At 37.7% G+C, this 23375-nt stretch overlaps 1 protein-coding gene across 1 annotated transcript; it reads right to left on the minus strand.

Annotated features, from left to right (window-relative positions):
• Positions 1-19515: 19515 nt before the first annotated feature.
• LOC136230151 (transcription factor MYB41-like) lies at positions 19516-22675 on the minus strand. The gene is made up of 3 exons (XM_066019106.1): positions 22495-22675; positions 21306-21435; positions 19516-20086 (listed from the first exon to the last, which is right to left on the minus strand). Exons 1-3 carry the CDS (start codon positions 22625-22627, stop codon positions 19516-19518), a joined length of 834 nt encoding a protein of 277 aa, XP_065875178.1. The 5' UTR covers positions 22628-22675.
• Between the last annotated feature and the right edge of the window lie 700 nt (positions 22676-23375).

A 23375-nucleotide genomic window follows, 5' to 3' on the forward strand; every position in this document is an offset into this window, starting at 1 on the left:
GACCCAGCGGCTTCGGCATTGGATTGATGAATATCCTGAAGTAGGGCTTGAGCTGAGTCGATGATTCGGCGTCCAGACTTAGTAGCATGCAAGTATGCGTAGGGTTCATCACTTTGTGGCCCAGATGCCGGAATATGAGTAGTACTGGATGGAGGAGGTGTTTGGTGCTGTCCAGAAGCAGATGTGCCAGCGAGGTCAGCGGCTGGACTTTTATTCAGATCACCAGCAAGAACTGACTGGTTAGCGTTCTGCATTGAAGGATTTGGAAGAGGATGATCGGCAGAGTCATTGACTGGCTCAGTGTCAGCTGGAATTGGAGTTGGAGATTGAGGAATTTCAAAGCTGACGTGAGCAGACTTTTCCTGCGCTGACTCAGTGGTTTGTCCAGTAGGAACTTCAAGCACTTTCTTGGTAAAGATTGGATTTTCTGGAGTCTTGGGATCGGCTTGTTCCTCAACTCGAGAAACAGAGGCCTACTTTTTCTTCAATTTCTGTGGAGAAGACTCAGTGTTCTTTGAGAAGAATTTGAATTGAAGTGTAGTAACGTCAGTGATGGGATCCCGTAGGGGAGAATCATCCAGAAGGTCAATGACTGGAGATCTATGAGCCTTTTTCTTAAGTCGTCTGAATTTCTTAGCCTTTGGAGGATAGGGGTCAGGTTGAATAGAGTCAAGAGATTCAAAGGATGAGTTTACCCCTAGGTCAGCGTGATCCTTTGCTGTTGGCTCAGTTTGTTCTTCAACCTGCTCAACGGCCACTGTTCCATGTTGCTCAACATCTGCTGTTTCCTCTATGTCAAGCTAACTTCCTAGATTACCCAACTCTTCTTCTTGGTCAGCAGGTGGTTTTTCGAGATCAATTCCTTGGCTTCTCACAAAGTGTGAGTCTTCAAAGATCACCGAGGCAAGAGGGGGTGCATCTATAGGGTTCAACCCAGATGAAATCTTTTTCTTCTTTCGCAGAGGCTGCTCGAGAGTGTCTTCTTTCTCTTCTTCCTCAGGCTCAACTTGCCTCCTTTGTTTTTCTGTTGACTTAGGTTCCTCCTGACCTTGCTCAGCTTTAGCTTTCTTTCCTTTGGACACAAACCGAATCTTTTTCGGGGCAGCATCAATGTCTTTGGAAGAGGTTTGAATAGCTTTCCTCTTTCTGTCTTGCTTATCAGTGTGAGCTTGTTTTTCTTTCTTCCCCTCTCTGGTCAGCATCCCCTGCGTTTCCTTAGTTGTGGCCCCCTTTCCTTTCTTCGGTACGATAGGTTGGTTGAAGGCAAAACCGAACAGTATTCCAGCTGTAATCTCCGTACCCCAGATGTTGATTTCTTCTACCAAGCTCACTTGGTAGTCCTTTAGGATTTTGGTAATTAGTGAGCCTAACCTGAGGGTTCTAGTACTCCGTTGGAAGGCACCGATAAGAAAGACCGGCATGTTGATTGGTTTGTAGGTCAGCATATGCTAGACAAAGCATTGCTCAAAATTTGACGCTGAGGATGTGGAGTTAACCTTGGGGAAGAGAAAGTTCGTCAGGATGTAGTGGGCCATCTTCTGATTCTGACCCATGGAAGTGCTAGCGATTTCCCCTACATGACCGGCGGGCTTGCAAAACTCAGTGGGATATTCGATTTTAGTGTGGTCGTTGGTGGTTCTGAGTTTGGCTCCGCTATTGGTCAGCTTGAGCAATTTGGCGAGATAGGGAGGATTGACAAAAATATCTTTCCCTTGGACCTTTGTGACCATGTAGTCTCTGTCATCATTAGCGGCTCTCAGATTGGCGTAGAACTCCTTTACCAATTCTGGGTAGGTGGCTTCTCAGAGAGAAAATAGCTCGGTCCAGCCATTTTTAGAGATCCATTCGCAGAACGGTTTCTCAACGTCTACAAATCCCTTAGAAAACCATCGGGAGTGATCAACCTTGTATCCCCTGACACTGTTGTAGACTAGAGAGTAAGTTCTCTCCATTGGTTTCTTCCCTTTATCCTTTTTCTTTTTTGACGAAGTTGCAAGGTCAGCGTGGGGGCTCTTGCTCGGAGTTTGGTCATGCTGACCATGTTCTTGAGACTTGGTGGGAGTCTCGCTATATTCCTGCTGAGCAGGAGATTGAGGGTTTTCATCGGAGCGGTTGTCGTCGTAATCGGCACCGGAGATATTTTGTGAATCGTTTGACATGATTCTTAGAGAGATTTTTGAGAGGTTTGGGAATTTTAGATAGAGAGAGATTGATTTCCAGAAATTCCAAGTGTAAAGAGGTAGAAGTGGGAATTCATCCACTATTTATAGGGGTATCGAGTTGATCTGAATCGTTGGAGTGGCGGTTTGACCTCGAGATAATCAACCAACAATGATTCTGGCATTTATGACACAATCGGCGCATGTGTCTTCTAATTATTGTGATTACGTTATCCTAGGTAGCTATTTAATACGCGTGCCAGCATTAATTGTGCAACGGATCTTTTACTCAGCGTTAAGAATTTTAAACGTTTAAAATTTTGAGTAGTCAGTTTTTCGTAGGAGAATTATTCGTGTGCTTAGTAACTTAGCTTAAGATAATCACTCAGTATGTAAGTCTACTCAGTATGAGGTGATTTTATATTATGTTCGACTCAACATGCAAAAGTTACTAATTCGGCACAAATCACTCAGCATGGTAATCACTCAACATTCAATTTAAACATAGAATTTTATTGAAGAGGATTAGACATACCGATAGCTTCCCTTAGTATGTTGAATTGCTCACGAGCCAAAGGCTTAGTGAAGATATCCCCAAGTTGTTCATCTGTTGGTACGTAGGTCAGCTTAATCTCACCCTTGAGTACATGATCTCTAATGAAGTGATGCCTTATGCTGACATGCTTCATCCTGCTGTGTTGGATTGGATTCTTAGACAGGTCAATAGCGCTTTTATTATCGCAGTTGACTTCAATTGTTTCTGTTTTAACTCCGTAATCCTCAAGCTGTTGCTTAATCCACAGGACTTGGGCCACACAACTTCCAGCAGCAATGTACTCAGCTTCAGTAGTAGACAGGGCCACTGACGATTGCTTCTTACTGAACCAAGATACTAGACAGCTTCCTAGGAAGTGACATCCTCCTGAAGTGCTTTTACGTTCTAGCTTATCTCATCCATAGCCAGCGTCAGTGTATCCAATGAGTGTGAAGTCATTTGTATTTGGATACCATAAACCTGCATTAACTGAGCTCTGCAAATATCTGAAAATTCTTTTTACAGCTATAAGATGAGATTCTCTAGGGTCAGCTTGATATCTTGCGCAATAACATACTGAGTACTGAATGTCAGGTCTACTAGCAGTAAGATAAAGTAGAGAGCCTATCATACCTCGATATAGCTTGCTATCTACTAACTTACCTTTCTCGTCAGCGCAAAGGACAGTGTCAGTACCCATTGGGGTTGATATGGGCTTACATTCTTCCATATCAAATTTCTTTAATATTTCTTTGGCGTACTTGGACTGACTAATGAAGATGCCGTTCTTCCCTTGCTTGATTTGTAAACCAAGGAAGAAGTTGAGTTCCCCCATCATGGACATCTCAAACTCAGTTTGCATCTGTTTACTAAATTCTTTGCACATAGATTCGTCAGTAGCACCAAAGATTATATCATCTACGTAAATTTGTGCCAGCAGGGTATTTTTACCCTTTTTCTTAATGAACAAGGTTGTGTCAGCTTTGCCTCTGACATAATTCCTGGTCAGCAGGAAGTTGGTCAACCTCTCATACCAAGCTCTTGGAGCTTGTTTCAGCCTATATAGGGCCTTCTTGAGTTTATAAACGTGGTTTGGGCGTTTTGGATTTTCAAACCCTGGAGGCTGACTAACATATACCTCTTCGTTTATAAAGCCATTAAGAAAGGCACTTTTAACATCCATTTGATATAGTTTAAAGTTCATGTAGCTTGCATATGCACACAGTATTCTTTTAGCCTCTAACCTAGCAACGGGAGCAAAGGTCTCACCGTAGTCAATGCCTTCTTGCTGACTATAGCCTTGGGCTACAAGTCGGGCTTTTTTTCTGACCACATTGCCGTGCTCATCTAGTTTATTTCTAAAGACCCACTTAGTTCCTATAGTCTTTTGATTCCTAGGTTTTGGTACTAGATCCCATACCTCATTTCTTTTGAATTGATCAAGCTCCTCTTGCATAGCATTGATCCAATGTTCGTCATGCTCAGCTTCTGAGAAGTTCTTTGGCTCATGTACTGAGACGAATGCAACATTGCCGAGATACTTTCTAAGCTGATCTCTTGTCATCAGCTTGTTGTCAGCGGCATCAAGAATGGACTTCTTCGAATGTCCTCTTGGAATTTTTATTTCTTTGGGTAATGTTGAGTTGTCTGGAATAGGTGTTTCTACAATATCTGCAGGAGTAGATTGGTCAGCAAAGGTAATTTCGGTTTCGTTTTTACCTTTGGTCCGTCCTTGTGCTGATGACTCAGCAGCTCCTATTTGGTCAGCGGAAGCTGAGCTCGGTTCATCTTCGGCAGACTGAGTTGTCCTTCCTGCAGGGTCAGTTTTATCGAATTCGATATGGACAGACTCTTCTACAACTTGAGTTCGTTTATTATACACCCTATATGCTTTACTGTTAGTTGAGTACCCTAAAAAGATCGCTTCTTCAGCTTTAGCATCAAATTTTGCAAGGTTATCTTTTGTATTGAGTATAAAGCATTTACACCCAAAGGCACGAAAGTAGCCAATGTTGGGCTTCCGTCCTTTCCAAAGTTCATATGGGGTTTTCTTAAGAATAGGTCTAACTAAAGCCCTATTTAGTATATAGCATGCTGTGTGGACAGCTTCACCCCAGAAATACTTTGGAAGCCTATTTTTGCTCAGCATTGTCCTAGCAATTTCAACTATTGTTCTGTTCTTCCTTTCAACAACCCCATTTTGTTGAGGTGTCATAGGAGCAGAAAAGTTATGGTCAATGCCACTGACTTCACAGAATTCATCAAACTGTTGGTTTTTGAATTCTCCTCCATTGTCACTTCTAATATGAGCTACTCTTAGGTCTTTGTCATTTTCAAGCTTTTTAATCAATGTTGTGAACATCTCAAAAGTTTCATCCTTGCTACTCAGCAAGATGATCCAAGTGTACCGAGAGAAATCGTCTACAATGACTAAGGAAAATTTCTTACCTCCTAAGCTGAGTGGCTGGATAGGTCCGAAAAGATCCAAGTGTAGTAATTCCAATGGTCTCTTGGTTGAGACAATATTTTTACTATGAAAAGACTTTTTCGTTTGTTTACCTTGCTGACAAGCATTACATAATTGATCTTTTTCAAATTCCAATTTGGGCAATCCCTCAACTAATTGCTTTCTAGCCAATTTGGCAAGGAGGTCCATGCTTACATGACCAAGTCTCCTATGCCATAGCCAGGAGTTATCCTCTTTAGATACTAAGCATATATTTTTTGAAAGTTGTTTTTCTAAACTTAACATATATACGTTGTCAACACGAGGGGCAGTTAAAATCAAATTGTTTGTTTTTCCCTCGAGTATCCGACACTGAGTAGCATCAAATATAACCTGTCTACCGCTATCATAAAGCTGAGCTACGCTCAATAGGTTATATTTGAGACCCTTAACTAAGGAGATTGACTCAATGGTAGGGTTACCCCCGATAGTACCTGATCCTACTATCTTACCCTTCTTATTGTCTCCAAAGCTTACGTTTCCACCTCGTTTAAGCTCAAGTGTGATGAACTGAGTTTCATCACCAGTCATGTGCCTCAAGCATGCGCTATCAATATACCATAGTTTCGATTTTTCCACGCATCTCAGGCTCACCTGCATTTTAAATCATTCATCTTTAGGTACCCAATTCTTTTTGGGTCCTCGTGGGTTAGCATAAACAGGTGCAAAGTCATGTTTTAATTTGTGACGACATACTTTTATTGTGTGGCCAGCTTTACCACAGAAGTCACAAAATGTTACCTTTTTGGGGTGACTTTGTTTTTGGTCAGCACCATTGTGCTGAGCATGCCAACATACCTTAGTGGTATGTCCTTTCTTTCTGCAGAAGTCAGATTGGACAATCCGCTTGTTATACCAACACACATCTGTTGTGTGTCCCCTTTTTCCACAAAAGTCACACTGAGTGAACTGTCTACGCTTACTAGTACCTGAGTACACAGCATGGGATTTATTTGAACCTTTTATTTGGTTCTGTAGATTTATGACATCCTTTTTCAGTTTCTTTGAATCTGATTGGACTTCCGAGACAAACTTGTGCATGATTTCCATGTTGTCATGCAAAGTTGAATTGTCTTGGAGAAGATATCGAAGGTCACTCAGCTTGACCTCTTCAATCTCGTCACATCGCCTGCTGAGTGCTTTTATTTTCTTGTTACACTTTTTAGTCAGTGTATACAAATCACTCAGAGCGTTAACCATTTCATTTCTAAGCAAGAGTAGAGATGTTACCTCATTTGAGTGTTCCTCTTGGTTAGAACCGTCAGAGAGGTCAGCTTGCTCAGATTGAGTATGGTCAGCAGCATCATCCGCCATGAAGCATATGTTGGCTAACTCGGTGGCATCAGCTTCAGATGATGTTGACTCATCGATGTCACTCCATGTAGCCACCATTGCCTTTTTGCTTCCCTTCTTTTCTTTCTTTAAGTTGGGACAGCTTGACTTAATGTGCCCAGTTTGATGGCACTCGAAGCATGTGACAGGCTTGGAGCTGTCCTTTTTGTATCGGCTGTCACTGGACTCAGCTTTGTACCTGTCGCTTCTTTTGTATGGCCTCTTGATGTTCCTGTCGTTCTTTCTGAACAACTTCTTCATTTTTCTTGTAAACATGGTGATGGGGCGTGGCGCCTAGTGTAGAGCTTTTCCAATAATGACTAAATGTGTATTGCGGTGATTGTGCTATGATTATGGATGTGATCTTTTAAATGTTCTAACTCCACTAGACACTACGACTACTTAGGGGCAAGTGTACCCCGTCGTATCAAGTAATAATCCGGTTAAGACCGGGTATCGAATCCACGGGATTTATAATTACAAGTATTAGACCACTCGGTTTCGTATGTTATTTAAGCAGTGATTACTTTGGGGTAAAGTAAGACGCAGCTACACACTATTCCTAACTATTGGCGATACAGATTTATGTAGCTAAAACCCTATGAAGTAGGATGGATAACGATAAGTTATAACCACGATAAATAACGACTCTGAATGTATACGGATAATAATTTACTCTTGTAAAGACGACTAAGTGTAGCAGGACCGACCCGTGAAGCACTTAGACTACGTGATTCCTAGTCAAGGCGTGTCTAATGCGGGGGAATTAGAAACTAGGGCCCGTAAGTTCCGTGGCTTGTCAATTCCTACGGTTTCCGGTTTGTCACTTCCGGTAAGGCAACACCTATATAACTCCCTAAGGATAGCCCAAATGGCGGCGGAAATCGCGTTCTCCTACACAATAATCAATTACGAATATCAAAACAAGTAATAAACATTAACACGTAAAGGGAAATAGAGATTATGAATCATAAATTATAAATATGGAAAGTGAATAGATGAAATACAACCAAGCCTAGTACATAGGAAGAGTACAAGCTAATTAGCAGGTAAAAAGGGAGAATCCGCCCTTGGAACTAGCTAACCGGACTCAAAGCCGTCTCCTAGGTCGTGGAGGTGGAACTCTCGAGCTTGGTGATGAGTGGTGGAACGGAACTTCGATGGAACGCCGGAACAACCGAACAAGCTCTCGAGGGGGAGAGTTTAACTACAAAATCTGAATCTAAATTACAATAATAAAAAAGAGTATAGTTTTGCTCTCTAGTGTGTAAATTGGTCTTTTTTTTTAAATGAGGTTCAAGAGCTTCCTATTTATAAACATCAAGCAAGGGCAATGTTGTAACTTCTCAAAGCACAAGTATGGAGCAACATTATTTGGTGCAGAAATCCCATGATACGCCCCGCGTAAGGTGGTCTACGCCCCGCGTAAGTGCCCATTCCGTCAGAAATCTCCTGCATGTGGACCAATTCCATGTCTTGTTGTCTCAAGCACGCCCTGCGTAGCTAAAGTACGCCCCGCGTGTTTGAGTCTCTGAAGTTTTATCATTGAGGAATTGCCCGGCACGCCCCGCGTGTATGGTGATACGCCTCGCGTACAAAGAGTTGACTTCAAGGAGACAGTGCAGTCTGACTTTCAGGATTAGGCCAATTATTTCCGACATGTGTCATACGCCCCGCGTAGGGTGGCATACGCCCCGCGTATGCTGAGTCAATTCCACTTGGCGTCTGCGGATAAGGCAATAATTGCTGACACCATGTTTCACGCCCCGCGTAAAGGCTGATACGCCCCGCGTATTTAAGTAGATTTTTGCTCCTTGCCCGTACCTGAAATACAAATCTTGCGAGCCGAGTTAGCTTGACATTTTTATTTCCTAAACTAATCAAAAACACGGAAAATTAACTGAAAGTACGAAATTTATTTTTATTTCTTTATTTTATCAAAACGCTTTATTTTTGTAATTAAACTTATTTATTTTATCCAAAATCAATCCGTAAATCACGCTAAAAGATAGGGGTAAAATACCCCTATCATATGGCCATCTCCTCATCATCTGATGAGTCAGCTTCGGTTGAGTCAGCTTTCATGACAAGTGTTTTTTGTTTCTTGTCCTCTGACTTTTCTTTTGCTTCGAAATTTTTCATAGAGATCTCATGAGTCAGCAGAGATCCGAAGGGGGGGGGGGGGTTAGGAACTAATGTAACTTTTTCGCTTTAATTGCGTTGTCTTAATTTAATTCTTTGAGTTTCGCAACTCAGTTTTGGTCAGCGTGGCTGAGTGAGGCGTAAGACGGCTTTAGTCAGATACTGACTAGAACTGTTTTACTTGTGAGTTGGGAAATGACACCTTTGTAGTCAGCTTCCAACTCAGCACTCTGATTTACTCAGTGTCAGCTTAAGCAATTTATATACTGAGTAAATTTAGCAAGCAACACATATAGATATATATTGAAAGAGAGTTAGAAATTACTCAGCACGACTTATCCTGGTTCGGCCTCTCCGCCTACGTTCAGTCCCCAGAATCCCTCCGGACTTTTTAAATCCAATACTGAGCTCTTTAAAGGTAGAGCACAAACCGTTTACAGGGCAATTGAATATGCAAGAGTATCGTCCTCTATTCGTCTACTCAACTCCACTAAGCGCTACAACCCAGCACTTAGATTTTCTCTACCACTGAGAACCAAACCGAGTACTCAGCACACTCTCTCAATACTACGATTGATACAAGATTGTTCTTTTTCAGACAAAGAACACTTTAGATGATTACAAAGAAAATCACTCTAGCATTTACACAGGAATAGAAATTTGGTGTAAGATCTCTTTCTTGTATTGATGTGCTTTTGTATGTATGCTCTTATTCTCTTTTTGTTTTCACAATCGGCTATAGATCCAAGAAGTATACTTGTCCTTTTATAGTTGTATTCTGAAGACTTGTTCATTTGAATTCAGGATTTGTCCGTTGAATCCAAGCGGCTCCTTTTTGCGACAAGGCTCTGGTCAGCTTCAGATTTGCAGGCCAATCCTATCGTCTGAATTTCACAGTCGTCAGGTTTGTCTTCTTCTCGCAGGTTTCGTCTTCTTGCTTCAGTTTGTCTTTTAGCTAACGAACATTTGACCCATGCATCTCGAAATTGGCTTTTGCGTAATTCCAAGGTTTCTATTATTGGTGCAGACAGTTGTCGGATCTTGTCTTTTAGCAAACGGATCATTCGCACTGTCTTGAAGATCACTCAGCTTGACTTTGATAGCCGTTGTCTTCGATTGTTGCTAATTCAAATATTGAGTTCTCTTTTACTCAGCTTCCATGGTCAGCTTCATTCTGCAAGACACAGTTCTCAAGAAGACTTCTCTACTGAGTTGCGTTCCACTCAGCTTCGTTGATTTGTTTGATCTTTAAGCTTCTGTTCTGAAGATCTTCTATCACGCTGAGTTATACTCCACTCAGCTTGTGCTGTTTTCTCATGCTGACTTCGTCCTGTCTTACTTTTTATTTCCATTTGCATTTATATTTACACTCAACATTGAACAAACATATTAGTACAATTAAATCAAAGCATTTAAATTTAATTGTCCCTTAATTATGGATTAACTTAAATAATTTTGTCAAATCAAAATCATGTGGAAAGGTGTTTCAACAGAGCTCTCCAAGGAATTGCAGTTTAAATTAAGGGTGGATACTGAATCTCAGATGCATTGGGTCTTTCTTGAGTACGAACGATTACCGAACTTATGTTCTATTTGTAAATCAATTGGTCACACTGCTGGTGCTTGTAGACGGAATCATAGACGTGACGAGCCTGAACCACATCACCGTGAAGGCAAGCAAAAAACAACTTCACCTGAACCTAGGGGGTTTCTGTTACTCGTGTTTGGAAGAGGAAGCAAGCGGCCACTGATGATAGAACTATTACTGCTAAGGGAGACTCTAGGGCTCTCAATGATAGCGATAAACAAATTGTGATACACGCACAAAATGATCCTCCTACTCGATGGGCTGATTCTGAGACTGCATCTGCATTAGATGGATCGCACGCACAGGGAATTCACTCTTACCAGCTTGATAAGGAACTAGGTTCCCTGGGATGGCAAATTTTCCCCTCATCTCCACCAGTTTCAGAGAGTTTGAAAACTACAAACATGGAAAATAACTTACAGTTGGCCCGGATTGAGGAATTGGAAGAACAGCCTTAGTCGACAGTTCAGAAGAAGAAAAATTTCACTAGGAATACTCCCGATCTGGAGACTCGTGTGAAACGGCTCAGCAAGCCGCCTGAGCGCTACCAATGATTGTGTTATACTGGAATTGTAGGGGCATCGGTAACGATCGCACACAACGAGCCCTGAAACTTTTGTGCACCCAACACCGTCCGGACTTACTATGCTTGGCGGAACCATTTGTTTGCCTCAGCGACATTAATGATCAATATTGGAGATCCTTGGGCCTCTCTGTAATTGCTTGGAACAATAAGTAACTTCCCTCAATATGGGTCCTTGCTAAGGATCCCACGGCCATCTCACTTTGCACTTCACATGATCAACATGTGACCGTTCAATACAAGGCTAGTGGTAAGGAATTCATTATCTCCTTTGTGTATGGTAGTAATTCAGTGTCTGGCAGAAGAAACCTCTGGTCCGATCTATCTACTTACAAAGATTCTAGTACTAATTGGCTCATTTATGGCGACTTTCATGTAATCACGGGCTCCCATGAAAAGATTGGCGCCTCGCCATCTCCCGGATCTTGTCTGGATTTCAGGCGATTTATTGATGACTGTGAGCTAGTGAATATTGACACAATTGGGCAAAAATTCACCTGGACCAACGGGAGACAGGGATCAGCTCATGTGGAAAGTCGTTTAGATAGAGCCTTAGTTTCCGGGGGTTTTCTTGATTCCTGGGATTCGGTTTCCTGTAAAGTGTTGGCATGATATAGATTTGATCACTGTCTGATGTTGTTATGTTGCAGCAATGGAGGTCCTAAGATTGCTCGTTTCAAATTTCACTCAATGTGGTTCTCATGACTCTTTAAAAGGGGTAATTGCTGATCACTGGACAGATTCCCACATTTCCCTTCCTCTAGCTCAGCTGTTATGCCATAAACTCAAAACTCTCTGTCCCATCCTGCGAGAATGGAACATAACTGTGTTCGGTAGAATCGGCAACAACATCCGTGTGGCTGAGAGCCAAATTGTGGAAATTCAGGCTGAAATTGCAATTAATGGATGCTCCGAGGAGCTCAGTATGGATGAAGATGCGGCATGTGCTGGACCTGAAATTGCAGCAACAAGAAACTATGTACAGAGAGCAGAGTCGGGTTAAATGTTTACAAGCAGGTGACAGAAACTCAAAATTCTTCCAGAGATGTGCCAGGGTGCGTAAAAAATAGGCTGGGATTCAGCATTTAATCATCGATGGTGATCAACCTTCTACTGACATGGACCATATATCGGCTCATGTAATTGATTACTTTTCCGATCTCTTTCGAAGCTCTAGAACCTGGATGGATCTTTCTCCTGTACATGAGGTAATTCCTTCCCTAGTTACAAATGATGAGAATAATTCTTTGATTGCTAAACCTTCACCTGCAGAGATCAAATTAGCAGTATTTAACATGGACTCTGATAGTGCAATGGGCCCTGATGGATTTAGAGGGATATTTTATCAAAAATTTTGGGATATTATTGGCAATGATGTATGTAATATGGTCAATGCATTCTTCGATCATGGCTGTATTTTCCCAGGGCTGAATTCTAATCTCATGACACTAATCCCGAAATTTGCTGAAGCAAACAGAATTGAAAATTTCCGTCTAATTGTGTTAAGCAACTTTAGCTTCAAAATTATCACAAAAATTCTTGCGGATCGCCTAACAGCCATAGCAACACGAATTGTTTCAAACAATCAGTATGGGTTTCTCAAGGGACGGAGTGTTCATCAATGTATTACAGTTGCTTTGGAAGGAATCAATTTACTAGATAGAAAAAGGTTCGGGGGGCACATGGCACTCAAGATTGACATTAAGAAAGCTTTTGAAACAGTTGATTGGTATTTTCTTTTAACAGTTTTGGAAAAGTTCGGCTTTTCACTCAAATTCAGAGATTGGATTCTAAATATTTTATCTTCTTCTCGCATATCTGTAATGATTGGTGGTGCCCTGAAAGGCTACTTCAGTTGCTCTCGTGGAGTAAGGCAGAGAGATCCCCTATCTCCGATTTTGTTTGGTATTACCGAGGATTTCTTTACCCGTTGGTTTGCCAAAATCGAATAGGAGGGCCGTTTCGCTTCAATATACTATTCTGGGGGTCAGGCTTTCCCGTCACATTTGTTATTTGCTGACGACATGCTCATATTTGGAGTAGCCTCTTTGCGCAACATGCGCTCTCTTAAGGTTGTTCCAATTTTATGGTAAAATCTAAGGCCAACAAGTAAGCTGGGATAAATCCTCTGTATACTTCGGCAATAAGGTTAATAGACTCAGAAGAGCCCGCCTCACCAATTTTCTCGGAATCCGTCTAGCTAGCCTTTCGTTCAACTATTTAGGCGTTCCTTTGTTTAAAGGAGCTCCAAAGACACAATATTTATGCAATCTTGCTGATAAATTTCTCTCTCAGTTTAGTAAATGGAAAGGGAATGCTCTTTCATTTGTTGGGCGATTGACGCTGGTTAAGTCCTCTCTTACCGGATCACTTGTGCACTCTTTCCTTATCTACAAATGGCTTGTGGGCCTTCTGAAAAAATTGAACCGATGTATGAGAAACTTCCTCTGGACTGGCTGTGTCGACAAGCGAAAATTTGTTCCTGTGCCCTGGCACATTTGCTGCAGGAATCTCAAATCTGGTGGGTTGGGGGTGAAAGATCTACGAATCTTTAACCACGCACTTTTGGGGAAGATTTGTTGGGAGCTCATACAAGGGGAAGGATCTGTTATCTCTCTGATGAAATCACGATGCTTCACGAATTTGAGGCTTCCGAAGGTCACTATTGCCCCCTCGACAATTTGGTCCTCTTGCAAACAGATTTTTAGTGTCATCAGGGAGAAATCCCATTAGTGGATTAGTCAATCCTCTTCATTAAATTTTTGGACCGAAAACTGGATTAGCCCATCAGTCGCTGATCAACTGGGGTTCAACGCAACATGTTCAACCATGTTGACGAGTTTCTGATTAATTCCGATTGGCAAAATATTGATCATTTGCCCGTTAATGTCCATAAATAGAATTCGATTGATTTAAAGAGGCTTCGATGTTAAGGATCACTGTGTCTGGCAGCCTGCAGTGAAGGGTGAGTTTGCTGTCAAAAGGTTTTACTCGGTACTCAGCCCTAATTCTGAGTTGGTATGTTGGTACAATTTTATTTGGAGCCCCAAAATCCCACCGTCACACTCGACCACTATCTGGAGGATTATTTTTTGGCGTATCTCGACCCAAGATCTGCTTCAACATATGGGATTTCATTTAGCCCCTCGTTGTGCGTTTTGCTGCACGGACATTGAAACAATTGACCACTTATTTATTGGTTGTTCTTTTGCAGGTACACTGTGGCAAGAGCTCGTAGGAATCTTTGATTATAACTTGCCTTCTAATCTGCCATTTAGTCATTTTTTTGACAGATTGAGAAGCTGCAGTTTTGGCACCCAGGTCTCTTTGATTTGGCAGGTGGCTTTGGTCACCTATGTTCGGTTGATTTGGTATTCACGTAATGCTATCATCTTCAATAAGGAACTCCCTTCAATCCAACGTTCGAAAGAGCTCCTCTATCGACTTATTCGCGAATCAGCACGGGTCACCAGGGGTTACTGTTCCACATCCCAAGATGTTGATATTCTTGAGCGGATCAACATCAATCCTCGGCCGCCCCCTGCTCCAAATATCATCTATGTCCGATGGATTGCACCGCCCCGAGATTGGTTAAAGGTAAATATTGACGGCTCTGCTCTTAGTGCGCCAGGGGCAGTAGGTGCTGGCGGTATAATTCGTATGAGGGAGGCTTTCCCAAAGGAAGTTTTGCATTTGTTATTCCTTCCACCTTTGCTTACATAGCAGAATTAAAAGCGGCAATCTTCACGATCGATCTAGTATGGGAGAAAAATTAGTGTCAATTGTGGCTTGAATCTAACTCTCTGCTCGTTGTTCAGCTGTTGAAATCCCGTTCTACGCGGGTTCCTTGGGAGGTTCAGCAATATTGGATTAATTCCTTCATCAATGTTCTCAAATGTCCATTGTGTTTACCCACATTTATAGAGAGGGAAATCATGTAGCGGACGCTTTACTGAAATTTGGCGTTACTTCTGTGGCAATTAGATGGTGGCAGACGGCCCCGAGCTTCTGCTAGTCGTTAATTTTTGAGGATATTTGTTATGTGAGTCACCTTAGAGTTACATAGTTTGCTTTACTTTTTTTCTTTTTTGCTTCCTCTCTTGTAAGACTTTCTCATTTTTCATTTATTGATTCTTCGGGTTTTACGGTGCTGGGGCCTGGGGTGCCGACCTAGTTGGGATTTCAGGATCTTGCTTCCGTTTCATCCCAATTTCCATCAAAAAAAATTGTGTATTTCATTCTCTTGAAGGTTGAAAAAGGTGACACAAAATAGAGGAAAAAGAATATTATTAAAATGAACTATTTATTTTTAATGTATTTTAATTTTTTTGATTATTGAAGTGATTTAGAGTTTTTGAATTTTGAATATTTGTTCAATTTTTAAATGGATTCTTTATTAAATTTATGTTTTTTTTATTTGTAATCATTTTTGTTTTATGTATTGATTCTTAACGGGAAAGGGTACCCGCGAATCAAATGTCACATGTATGTGATGCAAAAAGTATACTCATTAGGCTAATGGGACGGGTACGAATAATTAAAAAATAAACGGATAAAGGTTTGAGATTGTCACTACCCGCAGATACCCTACCACTACAAAAAAAACGGCTTTTAACGAATGGGAATATTCTCATTAAAAACCAAAATATTCTCATGAAAGCGTTTTTAATGAGAATAATTACTCTCATTGCTCCCTTCATTACTGGAATCCCTTACTAAAAGTAATAACGATGATAATGTGTTATTCTCATAATAAACTTATAATGATAATAAGTTTATCCTTATTAACATATATTTTCAGTGGGAAGGAAATCTCTCAATAATGTATTTATAATGATTTAAAAATCTTTTCATTAAAATACTTCAATGATAAGAATTATATCATAATATTTTACCATAAAAAGTATTAAAAATTAGAAGTAATAATAATAATAATAACTATCCTCATGATAATATTTATAATGATTAAATAATCCTTCATTGCACCATAATTTTTCCATCACAAAAAAAAAAAAAACAATGACAAAGAAGACTTTTATTATGCAATTATATACTTAGCAATCATCAAACATTTGCATTAATATCACAAATTAACCACTAAAAGCTATCATATCGTATATTTTAAAATTCAAACGATTATAAAGTACTATTCATTAAGATTGAGATAATTCTATATTTTCTTTGCAAAATATATTTCATTTAGTATGATGCAAAATGAGATCGTTTGTAACCCCCGTCCCGGGTCACGTTGAAAACACACAAAACCCCAATCAAGCATCATAATTAAGCACAAACACCAAGATAATTTCATAAAGGTTCCTCATTTATTACTGTCTATCAAAATCTCATAACCAAAGGGCTAAATAACCAATCACATAATTTAATTCCTCTATAATATTTCACTTAACCTAAACAAAATGATACAATTCAATAATATATAAAATCCTATTGAATATCCATAAAATTTGCTAATGGGAACGAAACGCTTGTACTGGTCAACCTGAATGCAGGGTAAACCTGAAAATCTAGCAAATAGGAAAACCTCTGAATCTAGCTTAAAAATTTCAACGCGGCAAGGGGTGAACTGCCTACTCAATAAGCATAATTAGGAATATTTATATATATATATATATATATATACACCTACAATTCATATATATTATATATATATCATGAAATCATCAAAATTAAATAAATGACATCCCAAACCGGACTCTTTATTACACATAATACCCTAAAATTATATTTATTTTAAGGGCTCTGGATAAACTTAAGTGAAATATGTCTAATGGTCTTATGGCGTTTAACATCAAAATAGGTATGCGTTATCGTCTACTCTTGCAAGACACGCAACCTTGAGACTTCATAATATAAGTACTTTTATAATGGTACTGCTATCGTCTAATCTTGCAAGACACAGTACCAAGCTCAATCCAAAATTTAATAACACCCTATCGTCTCATCTTTCAAGACAGGTGTATGCGATCACAGTATCAACAAACCTTCAGACCATTGTACCTATCCACTTAAGCTAGCTATTTATATTTTGCTCTAACTCAAACATAATCCAACACAATTTCACAATTTCATAATTCATAATCTTTTGACCTCATATACATTTTCCTTTCTACCATGGTATAATTTCATAACTAATTATCTCGATAGGTAAATACATGAGCAACCCGATTTTAAGAGAAACAAAACCTTATATTAATAAATTCAACTATACTGAAAACATTTAAAACTTCACTCCTCAAATCCCTATATGTATAAATAAACACAAATCAAATGATAACCAAATACTCAACATTTATTTTATTATTCTATGACAATATATCAATAGACAATCGCATAATAATAATAATAATAATATGTTATAAAACAAGGAAGATAATATGCAATAGAATAAGAACAATGAAGAGAGTGTATGCTTGTATTTTACTTCCTTTTTTTCTTCTCTTTTTTACATGAAACAAACCTATTTTTATAGGCTTATGAATATATAGGTTACATAAGAACATAAATTATGGAGTTACAAACATTAAGGAATACAAAGTTACAACCTTAATGAATGAAGAGTTACAACATTAAGGAATGAGGAGTTACAATGGTTATACTTATGGACATTAATCAATTTATTCATAACATAATAATAATAATAATAATAATAATAATAATAAAAATAAAAGTAGTAGGGTCCATTAAATAAAAACAATTTAAAAGTTTTAATTTATTTTAATACTATAATTAAAATTCTATTAATAAAATGGACTCCGTAAAATTGCGGATGTTACATCGTTAGTCCAAAAAATATTAACTATGTTGTTAATCTCTAGCTTGAACTTCCATTTAAACTTCACACTCTAATGTAGCCTGTAAGAAATAATAAAAAAAATTAATAAACACGAATTTAAAAAGATTGTTTAGTTCATTAGCATATAGAGAATGATAATATATCAGCGAAACAGTTTAGAGATAATGGACTATATAATTATTTTAAAAATATACTTCTTGCCATCCCTAATTAAAACATAGTGTAAAGGGTATAATAGATATTTTAAATTCTATTTAGTCAAAATTTGACCATTTACTTAAATAAAAACTAAAAAATTGATGAAAAAAAATAATCGACTATATAATTATTTTGAAAAACACAGGAACTAACTATGTTTTTAAGAAAAAAGACAGGGACTTAATAATTACTTACCAAAAAATTAAATATTAATTTAACATCAATAAAAATGAATAAACTAGGAAACTAAAATCCTAAAACCAATGGGTTTGATCGAAAATATAATTAACATTTAGTGATAAAACAATATTGTTAATGCTTTTTTACAAAAGTAATGCCAATAATGGTAAAATAATTTAGAGTAAATTTAAAAAAAAAATATGTGATTATACGTTTTTGTTAATTATATATTTGTGATTTTTTTTTTTTTTTTGTGATCACGAGAGGACTAAGGTTTTTATCTTCATTATGTAAAAAAAAGCATAGAGTGATAAAAAAAAAAAAAAAAAAAGCCTAATACACAAATAACTCCCTAAATTTATTCAAATATTGTAACTACTGCCTCCAACTTTCAATTGTAACAAGTTATCCCTCAAACTTGTCCAATTGTAAAATATAACCCCTCAAACTTGTCCAATTGTAAAACATAACCCCAAATTATTGACATGGACTGCAATTGAAAAAACACGTGAAATACAAAAGTTGCAATGCTCGTGGAGTGTAATAATCAGATCTTTGGTGTGATACGAATCCGGAGAAACGTTTTTACGGTTGCTTCAAGTACGGGTACAATTGGACAAGTTTAAGGGGTAAGTTGTTATAATTGAAAGTTGAAGGGGGCAGTTGCAACATTTGGACAAGTTCAGAGGGTTATTTATGTATTAGGCCTAAAAAAAAAAGCAAGTAAATGAAAAGTAAAATTGAAGCTAATTTTTTTTTAAGGATATGATACAAAAATACTCATAACGTTTATAGGCATTAGCAATTTTACCCTTAACGTGTTTTTAAGGATAAGGTACAAAAATACCCAAAAATAAATAGATAAAATAACCAAATGGTTAATATTGACAAAAGATATGCAACTTACAATGTGTTTTTCAAAATAGATGGACAAACAGTGTGTTGCGTATAAATATGGAGACATAAATTATTTACCCTTCATTTTATAATATAAAATGAAGGGTAAATAATTTATATATGTTTAAAATTATATATTTTACAATTTAAATTAAAAGTTACAGTTTCCTATAGTCATATGGTTACTTTGTTTTTTACAAAGTAAGTCTTACTTTGTGTGTTTTCACCATTGGATTAATTTTATGTTCAATCATCCAATGGTGGATTAATTTTATGTTCAATCATCCAATGGTGAAAACACACAAAGTAATGGTACTTTGTCAAAAATAAAGTAACCATAGAAGGTATCTAGATGCTTAATAGAATTATATACCCAAACATAAAAGATTGAGAAATTAATGTATCTAAATAAAAAACCAAAACCGTACAAAAAAAAAAAATTAAATCGATATAAGTAAAGCCTAAAAAGCAGCTTTTATAATTATTTCTTACAAGAAAAAACATACAAACCAAGAATTAAAATACATTAATATGTTCAAATAAAATTTGAAAAAAAACCAAACAAGAAACTCAATATTAATTTACAAGAAATCATCAAGATCCAAACTTTCTGGAATTTCAAACTTGAACAAATTGCTGCAATAGCTTTCTAATTCTCTCTCACCGCGATCATCCATCGTCGAGGACGAATTAATCAACTGAACCGGGCTTGATAATGGCGTCGAAATTACTGATTCGACATTATAATTGTTCTGAAAAATCAAATTCTGCTGAGAAATATCCAGTTCTTCCACATTTTGCTGCTGCATAATGATTTGATCATGATTTTGATTAATCAGATATGGATGATCATCACATTGTTGAATCGGGGGATTCGGAAACTGTTGATTTTGATTTTGATTTTGAATGAGTAATGTGTTGAGAAATTGATGATTATTGAGGATTTGTTGGTTACATAAGAGAGATGAGAGATTGATGAGTGAAGATGGATTGATTAAGGCTGAGGTTATGATTGAAGATAGATCGAGACGCGGAGAATGCGTAACAGGGTCTATTCCGTTTCGGAGTAGTCGTTTTCGTATGTGTGTGTTCCAGTAGTTTTTGATTTCGTTGTCTGTTCTTCCCGGTAATCGAGCAGCTATGGCTGACCACCTGAAAAAATTGAGTGAGAAATAAGTTATACGTGTGGAAATAAAATAAGTAGGTGTTACGAGTTGTGTGTAGCGGCGGAGTCACGAAAGAGGGTTTGGAGTGCAGTTGTAGCACTCCAAAACCCCCTTTCTAGGCGGAGGAGCCAATCGTTTATAGGGTTAAGGGTTAACATGTTAACCCTTCCTAACGTTTCCTTTACTAACTCTCTAAACACTTCCATTTAGGAGTGACAATTTCTGACACGAAAACACGATTTACAGAGACAACCCGACTAGCATGACATGATTGACATGAAAAGCATTTTTTTAGCATTTATAATATATAAAATCATATTGAACATATTTTGACACAAAATAAGAAATTTCCACCTCTACTTCCATTCAATCAAACTATTAGGGTGGTTTCCAGTTGTTGGTATGCAACGCATCACATGCATCTCTTCTCTCTCTCCGTAACTGTTTGTACGGTTTGTCAAATAAAAAAACTTAATTAGGGTCTAGAAAGAGGAGTTTCGGGTGCAATTAGACCACTTGTGGACCTGAAAAAGTCTACTATATTCCCGGTACAATACACTCATCCAATCAAATCAGACCACTTGTACATATTTATTTCTTAACACCAATATCTCTCATGAATAATGAATTGATATTCATCCCTCTTTTGATTAGTCGCGTGTATTACACAGTGTATTAATAAAAGTTTTCACTAGACCCTCTTCTAGGAGAGGAACTACCTCTCCCTGTGTGGATTCGAGTATCCAGGAGTGCAACGAGTCCCGTGCACCCCTTCTCTCTAATTACTCACGGATTATCACATAAGAATAAGAATGAAAGAACTTAAATTGTAGCACTCACATACCCTCTTCCGAAGCGAGAACCCATCCTCTTAAGATGGATTGCTCGTACATTTTCTCTTTCTACCTATTTGTCACATAAAAAAACTTAAACTAGAGTGAGGAAAGAGGGTATTCGGGTGCAATTACAACACTCCCAAACGAGAAACCATCCATCTCCTTGGAGATTTGGTAGGCATAATGCAATAGACGTTTATTGTTTATCGAAAAATTCTACATTGGTTCGGGACCAATTGGTCTTGGACCACTTAAATATTGACGCATCAACAGTTATGCTAACGTATACATATACGTTCTGAATGATTCAAGGCCAGTTTGATCCGTCATATAAAAAAAACGTAAAAGTGATGAATAGAAGAAACGTACTTGTTTCCCAAAACACTATGGAGTTGAATAATGGTTTCTTCTTCTTCAAAAGAAAACCTCCCTCTCTTAATATCAGGTCGGAGATAATTCGTCCACCGGAGCCGGCAACTCTTCCCACATCTTTGGAGCCCTGAAAATAAATTAATGAAACCAAACATTAATGAAATGCACGTATTGGTTCTAAGATTTTTAGTGTCAATATCAATTAACAAAACAAAATGAAAAATACAAAATTTTAAAATTTAATTACATAAAATCAAGTAAAAGTAGTTTTTTTTTTTTTGCATTCTTTTTGAATCAAAATTACTAATTAAAAGTAGTTTTTCTTGTACTTTTTAATCAAAATCACTAATTAGTCTGTTGTAATATCAATATCTTCAAATAAATCTTGTTCAATAGATAATAAAATTATTCCGTCCAATTTTTTTTCCTCTACTATTTGGAGGGCATGTGGCGAATGCAAGATTGGTGGGCTCGGATGTCAATTTTAGAAAAAAAAAATGCTAAATCACATCTGAATAGTTTAGAACTAATTTTTATGCACCATAGCGAAACTTTTCAAATATAAGCTAGATTTGACGGTAAAAGTAAGATTGAATCGTTTTAAAAAACTTAAAGAAATTTGTGCTTGTTATATATTAAACAATTTGAATTTTGTAATTAAATACAACTCAATGGATTAATTAACCACCCGAAGTTTAATTTATCAGAAACAGAAAATCCATAGTAAGAGCAGTTCCGACCGTCAGAGAACCAAAACCATCCATGATTAGGATGGTTCCGGCGCTCCTGCCTGTGCTGTGGCACTTCCTATACACTCTCAAGTCCAACCCTCATGAAATGGTTTACGAGGGACACGCAAACAGACACCAAAAACATCATTTTTACAACATAACCTTCATAAAATAGCTTTTAAAACGGATATCAAACGCAGAAACACAATTAGAAAAAAATATAGCTAAGAAACAGCACCAAAAAGAAACAGAAACAAGAAAACGCTAATGAATGAGAGTTTCCGTACAACATAGGCCCTTGTGCCGTTGCACTTCCTGCACACTCTATACGGGGAACACGAAAACAGACAGGGAAAACATCATTTCTAAAACACAACCTTTATAAAATATCCTTCAAACGAAAATAAACACCGACACGAAACACAGAAACGCAATCAGAAAAGATGAATTAATACCAGCATTTTTAGGGAGAGAACGCCAATTGCCAGGACCATGAATTTGAATAAAAGAGATAAGTTTATTATCTTCTTCAGGAGTCCATGGACCTTTCTTCTGTCCATTTTTATCACAACAAGGTGCTCTTCCCATTTTTCTTCTGTAAATCCTTCTGATTCTTCTTCTTCAATGGAGGTTTGATGGATTATTGGTAATGGAAGATATGAAGAAGAAGTTGTATGTGTATATATATATATATAGAAAAAAGGCTGCGATGACGAAAGGAGAGAGAAGGAAGTCAAATATATTTGGTGCCGTCCTCATAGCCACGTATCCAGTTCATCTAATAGGCTCATGTTTCTGACTCTCTGTGTTTTTTTTTCTTTCTTAAATCTGTAGTTTGTAATGTGTATCACGAAGAACGTGACACGTGCTTTTACTATGTTCATATGTAGGTATTTTATTCTCTCTTTTCTGTAAATTAAAAAAAAAAAAAAACTCAATACATCATTTCTCTCACTAAATTTATTAGAAATTTGATTGGTTCTCTAAATTTGCTTAAAATGTTTGGTTAGCATATTAAACTTACGTAAAATGTAATCAAATAATTATTCGATCACAAAAATCTAAGTTGCATGCAGAAAATATGTTGCACGCGTCTTAGAATGTTCTTGCATAATTCACAGAATAGATTGAAAAGAAAGTTTTTGCTTGCTCAACTGTAAAAAATTTCTTCTCTAATATTAGAACTATATACCTCCGACCTTGGTCATTTTACTATTTTTTAAGATGTGTGCAATACATCTTCCGTATTTATTTAACTTACTTTTTGCAACTGAGTGATTAATTGATTACATTTTACGCAAGTTCAGAGGCTAACTGGACATTTTATACAAGTTCC

The sequence above is a fragment of the Euphorbia lathyris genome, chromosome 5 (genome assembly GCF_963576675.1).
Source record: "Euphorbia lathyris chromosome 5, ddEupLath1.1, whole genome shotgun sequence".
NCBI lineage: Eukaryota > Viridiplantae > Streptophyta > Magnoliopsida > Malpighiales > Euphorbiaceae > Euphorbia > Euphorbia lathyris.

What these genes read in the sequence shown, in the direction of transcription:
- LOC136230151 (XM_066019106.1), bottom strand. Translation starts at nt 22,627, where the DNA reads ATGGGAAGAGCACCTTGTTGTGATAAAAATGGACAGAAGAAAGGTCCA. An exon ending in TTCTCTCCCTAAAAATGCTG is followed by an intron (nt 21,436 to 22,494) that starts GTATTAATTCAT and finishes ATTTATTTTCAG; the next exon opens with GGCTCCAAAGATGTGGGAAG. An exon ending in CATAGTGTTTTGGGAAACAA is followed by an intron (nt 20,087 to 21,305) that starts GTACGTTTCTTC and finishes CAATTTTTTCAG; the next exon opens with GTGGTCAGCCATAGCTGCTC.